At 53.0% G+C, this 7,518-nt stretch overlaps 1 protein-coding gene across 1 annotated transcript; it reads left to right on the top strand.

Annotated features, from left to right (window-relative positions):
- Window positions 1-2,005: 2,005 nt before the first annotated feature.
- Window positions 2,006-4,780, top strand: ETV2 (ETS variant 2). Its single transcript, XM_027514420.1, has 6 exons — window positions 2,006-2,508; window positions 2,606-2,683; window positions 2,961-3,038; window positions 3,316-3,774; window positions 4,214-4,326; window positions 4,565-4,780. Exons 1-6 carry the CDS (start codon window positions 2,439-2,441, stop codon window positions 4,763-4,765), a joined length of 999 nt encoding a protein of 332 aa, XP_027370221.1. The 5' UTR covers window positions 2,006-2,438; the 3' UTR covers window positions 4,766-4,780.
- The last annotated feature ends 2,738 nt before the right edge of the window (window positions 4,781-7,518 follow it).

The following is a 7,518-nucleotide window of genomic DNA, read 5'->3' as shown; positions in this document are numbered from 1 at the left end:
AGCAGAGACTGAGGGGTGGGGAGGGAGGAAGAAAAGAGAGTGGGTGGGTCAGAGGCTGTACAACAGGAAGGAGTTGGGGGAAAAGTCCAGAGAGGGAAAGAGATGGAAACAGATAAGAAGGTAGGGAGAGAGATAGGAACACTTGGAGACAGATGGAGAGGGACTGAGACACCAGAAGAGACTTGGGGGACTTCCCTGGTGGTCCAGTGGTTAGGATTCCACACTTTAACTGTCAGGGGCAAGGATTCAATCCCTGGTCAGGGAACTAAGATCCCACAACCAAGAGTCAGGCCTGGTACAACAGAGGACACCAACCCAGGGCAGGAAGACATGGAGAGAGACCAGCTTCAGGGAGAGGAGGCCCCAGGCCTAGTGGGGCATGGGAGATACGAGATTCCTTTCAGACCCCTGGGTTAGATGGATGGAGGGACCAATGACTCCTGAGGGCTCTGTGGTTCAACCAACACCGGGTCCAGTCCCAGCACCAGCCACCCACTGTGTGACCTAGTGAGTAGCTCTTCCTCTTGAGGCCCAGTTTCCTCTGTGTAACACAGAAAGGCAGTGCCCACACCCCCCAGAATGGCAAGTGGTTAATGATCAAACTGGGTGAATATTGGAAAAGGTCCATATTAAAGAGGTTATTTTTTTTTAACACAAAATTTTTGTATTGGAGGATAGTCGATAAACAATTTGTAGTTTCAGGTGAACAGCAAAGGGACTCGGCCATACATATACATATATTCATTTTCCCCCAAACCCCACTCCCATCCAGGCTGGCACATAACATTGAGCAGAGTTCCATGTGCTATACAATAGGTCTTTGTTGGTTATCCATTTTAAATATAGCAGTGTGTACATGACCTTCCCAAAGTCCCTGACTACTCCTTCCCCCACACCCGCCCCCAGCAACCATAAGTTCATTTTCTAAGTCTGTGAGTCTTAAAGGGGTTATTTTTAATGATACATATCTATTTATCAATATTTCAGGATAGAAACAACATAGGTTCTGAAGTCAAGCAACCAGGGTGTAGGGTTGCCAGATTTAGAAAATAAAAATACAAGACACTTAGCTAAATTGGAACTTAACATAATTTTCTAATTGTATGTTCCAAATATTGCATGTGTGTATGTATATGTTGCAAGTATACATGTTTTGGTTTAGTTTTGCTGAATCATTGGAAAAGTTACAGACATAACACTTCACTCCTAAATAGCTGTGAGCCTTTGTTGTTTGTAAAGAGCTTCGTTTCTTAGAAATAGCATTTCATATTATATAGCATTGTCACATGGAAGAAAATGATCCATTCTATATCTCATATTCAGTTCCTACTCAAATTTTCCCCATTTGTCCTGAACTATTATAGCATGAAAGGGCGCAGATTCTGGAGATGAAGAAAAGTGGGAGTCATCTTCAATTTCCCCTTTCATAAAATCAGGATAAGACTAATACCTACCTCTTAAGGGGAGTAAACAAAGGCCCATAGTTTGGTGGTATGCAATGAGCCCCCAGTAAATGTCAGCTATTACTATCACTGCTGTTATTGTTTACATTGTTACTGTCCTTGGAAGCATCCAGAATGTCCTCATCAAAGCCCTAGGAAGCGGGGAACTGGGCCTGGTGGAGGATCCCAGGTCGATCTACCCCCACCTATCCCCCACAGGGCCCCTGCCGATTGTGACGTCTGTCGACCGACCGGGGGTCTGGCCGGAAATCCCCCTTCCTGTTGAAGATAAGCCTGGCACAGCCCAGCTGACCCCTGGCCCGCTTCCCCCACCACCTCCCATGTCGCAGGATCAAGTCCCCAATCCCCACCCCCCTCCCGGCTCTTGTCACCCCGGAAACATCCCTTGCACCCTGGTCTCAACCCAGCCTGCTGTTTCCCAAGCTCCCGTTCAAGTCCAGGCCAGCCATGCAGCGGGACAACCAAAGCTGCCTCCTAAAGCTACCCTGGAGGCCAGCGGTCATCCCCGGGGCCAGAGAGGAGTGGGGCGGGGGTGACATGGCTTGGCCACGCCTCAGCCCCTGCAACTCGACCCCTACTGCGACCCCCAGCTCTGACGTCTTGGAAAATCCGCTCCCCCTGCTCAGGCCCCCAGGGGAGGGGTGCATGGTATGAAATGGGGCTGAGACCCCCGACCAGGGGCAGAAGGACCTGCCAGAGGTGAGCCATGAACTGGGGGCTGGAAGACCGGGTGTCTGGGGGCCTGGTTTCCTGGGTCTGGCTGGGTGTCTGGGAGCCCTCACTCCTGGGTCTGAGAGGAAAGGACACTGGAGGCCAAGATTTCAGGGCCCTGGGGAAGAAGGGAGCAGAGGCCTGGACTCCTCCTTGTGAGGGAAGCAAGGGATAGGGCTCAGACTCCAGGGTCCCTAAGTGTCACCGGCTCACCCTGTGCACCCCCCCGTTTTTTCCGACCCAGTACATTCACAACGGACATCCATGGACTTGTGGAACTGGGATGAAGTATCACCACAGGAAGTGCCTCTGGGGCACAGGATGTCAGGGCTGGGTAGGTCCCAGGGGTGTGACAATGTGTGTGCGGTGGGTACGCAGGTGGGGGCCTTCGCTGAACCTGATGGGGCTCTGTCTAACTTCACTGCCTGCAGAAGGAGCTGAACTCAACTTCTATATCCCTGAACTGGCAGTCCAAGCAGATACACTGACAGAAGACACATGCTGGAAAGGTGGCTGTGGGCTGGGACCTCTGGGCACTGGGGAAGAAGGTGAGGCTGGGCACCTAGGTCTGAGGAAGGGGGCATGCTTCTCCTGCAGTTGAACCCTGAGAGGGATATGGGCTTGAACTGCAGAGGTTGAAGGAGGAGGAGGAGGGGGCCAGTGTCCTGAGTCCTAGGTCTAAGTGAGTAGGAGCTGGGGTTGAGAACTCTCAGTCCCTGACAAAGTCCACTGGGTGAGTGGCTGAGGGGAGTCTCCAGGCACTGTGCACGCCCTTCCCTAAATCAGCTACAACCTTATTCCTTGCAGGGCTCCCACAGCCAGACTGGAGCTCTACTCCGTACCCAGAAGCTGCATGGGGGGCGGGTGAGTGTGTACGGAGAAGCGCGGGAGGAAGGGGAGGGCGGGGCGGGGAGGAGGGGACTAGGGTCCTCCACTGTGACTAGAGGTTTAGATTCCGCGATCTATGAAGGGGAAGGGGGTTAGGACGAGGGACACTGTGTCCTTAAGGTGGTATGACCTAGATCCTGGAGCCTGGAGTCCCAGACGCCAGGGCTGAGAGCTTCGCCTCCCAGAACTCCAGAGGGGAGCGGGGATCGGGACACCTGGGCTCCTCTCACTTGGGGTCCATTTGTCCTCGCAGAGCCCGCCCCTCAAGCTCTTCCGTGGCCGGGAGACTGGACAGACCTGCCGTGCTCCGGCACCGTCTCTTGCAGCGGTGTTTCCCAGGCCCCGGGTCCCGCCACCTGGACCGGCTCCGAAGGGGCTACTGGCCAGAATTACACCACCTCCGCGGGTAGTACCAACTCGTGGTCGCGCGCCCGGGTGGCCTCCAGCTCCACCAGCTGGGACTATTCTATCGGCCCCGACGGCGCCACCTGCTGGGGCAGGAGCCTCGGCGGGGAGCTCTGTGCCGACTCGACCCTTCCTTGGGCCGGGCCTGAGGCTTCGGACTGTACCACCTCCTGGGACTCAGGGCTGCACACGGATTGCACCAGCTCTTCCAAAGAGTACCAGAGCTCAGATCTCACCACTTCCTCTGAACCCACCCAGCAGTCGGACCGCGCAACCTTGGCTCGTTACCCCAAAACTAACCACAGAGGTGAGGTCCGCGAGACTTTGTCGGATGGGAGCGAAGCGGGTGTCTAAGGAGGCGCTAAGGGGGCGGAACCCAGGAAATTGGCGGCGCTCCAGAGAGGAGGGGGAGGGGCCTCACTGCCGGGTACCTAGTAAGGAGAGGAATAAGACACAAGTAGTTTCTATTGTTTCTAGGGAGCAAGGGACAAGGACCTAGGCTCCTAGGTGAGAAGAAAGAGATGAGGATCTGAATGCCTGGGTCCCTGAGATGGGGCAGCCAAAATCCTAAATCTCCAACAGGAGTCTCTGGACTCCTGGGTCCCCAGGCCAATTCTTAGGTCCCTTAGATGGAGGAATCAGGATTTGCTGGTCTCCGAGGAGGAGCAGATCCGGATTCCTGGGTCATCGAAGCGACATCATCTGGGGCCAGGAAACCTGAGTGTACACTTGTCCCCACACTACAGGTCCCATTCAGCTGTGGCAGTTCCTCCTGGAGCTGCTCCACGACGGAGCGCGTAGAAGCTGCATCCGCTGGACCGGCAATAGCCGAGAGTTCCAACTGTGCGACCCGAAAGAGGTAAGTCAGTTTCCCAGACCCGCCAAGTTCCGCCCAGGTCTCCCCGTGTTCGCCATCAGCACTTTGCCTAGTGCTAGGCCCCGCCCCCAGCCTCGCCTTCATCTCCTGCCTGCTGCGCCCCGACTAACCCCTCTGCAGACAGACCGGAACCCCGCCCCCGCCCCACCCATCCACCGTCTAGCCCCGCCCTCCCCAACCCTCTCCCGCCCTTTCGGACTAAGCCTGGGCTCCTCCCTAGGTGGCGCGGCTGTGGGGTGAGCGCAAGAGGAAGCCAGGCATGAATTACGAGAAGCTGAGCCGAGGTCTGCGCTACTACTACCGCCGCGACATCGTGCGCAAGAGCGGGGGGCGCAAGTACACGTACCGCTTCGGGGGCCGCTTGCCGAGTCTAGTCTATCCTGACCTTATGGGAGGCGGGCTAGAAGCACCGACCCAATAAAAATACCCAATCAAGCCTCGTTGTGCTGTTTGCATCCTTCCCACTGATACAGACTACTTCTGCTTGGGAGTCTGTGCACACCATCACATCCACATCCCAGCCCCCCCGCCCCCAACAAACCCCATGTGATCCCAGGAAACACGATGACCAAAACAGACCCAAGACCCTAAGGGGAAATACTGTGTGCTCGCTGTGTAATGGGATATGCAGAGGTTTCAAACTGAGTCCCCACTGCGCCTGCCTTGTGCTGGGACCTGCACCGAAATCAGACCCTATCACTAACTTTCCACTTTACCAACTGTTCCCCTCTTGAAGAGAAGGCTTATATTCCCCAAAAAAAGGGCCTACTGTGTGCCTTCCCAGTACTAGCGACCATCACGGAATTAGACATAGTGCTTGCCTCCTAAAAGCCTCTATTCCAACCCACGGGACACAGAACTCATACTCCAAGAAGAGCCTACCGGATTCAGATCAGATCAGATCAGTCGCTCAGGCGTGTCCAACTCTTTGCGACTCCATGAATCGCAGCACGCCAGGCCTCCCTGTCCATCACCAACTCCCGGAGTTCACTCAGACTCATGTCCATCGAGTCAGTGATGCCATCCAGCCATCTCATCCTCTGTCGTCCCCTTCTCCTCTTGCCCCCAATCCCTCCCAGCATCAGAGTCTTCTCCAATGAGTCAACTCTTCGCATGAGGTGGCCAAAGTACTGGAGATTGGGGAACTACTAAGTCTGAAAGAGAGCCTATTAAGTGGTCCTCCTGTGGGCCCTGCTAGGGATTTAGCAATGACAAAGACAACTCTGGACCTTGCCCATGGGAGGTTCACAGTCCAGTGAGGAGAGAGACACCTCCCCACCCCCCCACCCCCCACCAGACAGGGACAGGCCAGAGTGGTCAGGACTGAGATGGGAGAACTCTGCAGGGGTAGAGGTGGCCCCCAAAGAGGGACCTGCCCTAGCCTAAGGCAGGAAGTTGGGGGTTGGTCAGGGAAAACTTACTGGAGGAGAAAAATAGCTGATTTAAGCAGTCTGCTGCTGTTGCTTCTAAGTCGCTTCAGTCGTGTCCGGCTCTGTGCAACCCCATGGACTGCAGCCCACCAGGCTCCTCCGTCCATGGGATTTTCCAGGCACGAGTACTGGAGTCAGGTGCCATTGCCTTCTCCGTTAAGAAGTCAGGTAGGAAGAAAAAAAAATCAGGTAGGCAAAGAATGTTCCAGTCAGAAGAAATCAAAGGCCTGGAGGTAGATCTCACAGCACTGTTTCATGAATTAAAATATCAGCGTAGCTGGAGAGGGGACCATGAGTCAGTTCACAAAGCTCCAAGATGAAGTGCCCATGTTGGCCGAGGTAAGAAGCCTAGACTATGTCCTGAGGGCACAGGGGAGCCAGGGAGTTTAAGCAGGGAAGGGATTTGGGCTTGAGGAAGATCTCATCGAAGGGGGTAATGCAGGCACATAAACAGGCAGCTCCACAAAAAATTACAGCGTTGATGAACACAGAGCATAAGAACCCACCAACCCAGTTAGGCCTCGACACTGCACACCGCACGCACATGAGAAGCTTTGGAGGCCAGACTGAGGGGAGAGGCAATAACAGTTCTCTTTTTTTTTTAAGGTTGAGCCACAGTCTTTCATCGGAGAAGGCAATGGCACCCAACTCCAGTACTCTTGCCTGGAAAATCCCAGGGACGGAGGAGTCTGGTGGGCTGCAGTCCATGGGGTCACTAAGAGTCGGACACAACTGAGCGACTTCACTTTCACTTTTCACTTTCATGCATTGGAGAAGGCAATGGCAACCCACTCCAGTGTTCTTGCCTGGAGAATCCCAGGGACGGGGGAGCCTGGTGAGCTGCCGTCTATGGGGTCCCATAGAGTCGGGCACGACTGAAGCGACTTAGCAGCAGCAGCAGCACAGCCTTTCATGGCTTCCTCTTCCAGTCCCCAGAAGCCCACTTTATTTACACAAAAAATTCACTCATTCCACAAATATTTATAGAGTAATCATACTATGTACCAGAAATTAAGTCGTAGAGATACAGTGGTGAGTAAGAGACAAAAATTGCTCCTTTATGATGCTTCTATTATATTGAGGGAAACAAAAAGAGAGAGAGAGATAAACAATAAAAGGAAGTATATAGTATGTTAGAAGATAAGTGCTTTGGAGAAATAAAGTAGGGAATAAACTGACAAGATAGCAATTTTAAATATTTGGACTGAGAAGAACTCACTGATAAGGTGACATTTTAACAAAGACCTGCAGGACATGGAGGGAGCCAGCTGACAGAAAAGCATTCAAGGCCAAGGGGACAGCAAGATTCTTGGGGGAAGCCAGCTTGCAGGTTTAAGGAACTGCTAGGAGGCGAGAGTGGCTGGAGCAGCAGCAGTTAAAAGGAGATAAGGGTCTGGTCCCATCACTTCATAGAAAATAGAAGGAGAAAAGTGGAAGCAGTGACAGATTTTATTTTCTTAGGCTTCAAAATCACTGCAGATAGTAACTTCAGCCATGAAATTAAAAGACATTTTCTCCTTGGAAGGAAAGCTATGACAAACCTAGACATCATATTAGAAAGCAGAGACTTGGCAGACAAAGTTTCGTATAGTCAAATATATGTTTTTTCTAGTAGTCATGTATGGATGTGAGCATGTATGTGTTAGTTGCTCAGTCGTGTCTGACTCTTTGTGACCCTGTGAACTGTAGCCCACCAGGCTCCTCTGTCCATGGGATTCTTCAGGCAAGAATACTGGAGTGGATT

The sequence above is a fragment of the Bos indicus x Bos taurus genome, chromosome 18 (genome assembly GCF_003369695.1).
Source record: "Bos indicus x Bos taurus breed Angus x Brahman F1 hybrid chromosome 18, Bos_hybrid_MaternalHap_v2.0, whole genome shotgun sequence".
Classification (NCBI taxonomy): domain Eukaryota; kingdom Metazoa; phylum Chordata; class Mammalia; order Artiodactyla; family Bovidae; genus Bos; species Bos indicus x Bos taurus.
Note: the sequence above shows the minus strand (reverse complement) of the source record. Positions and strands in the feature narration are given on the sequence as shown.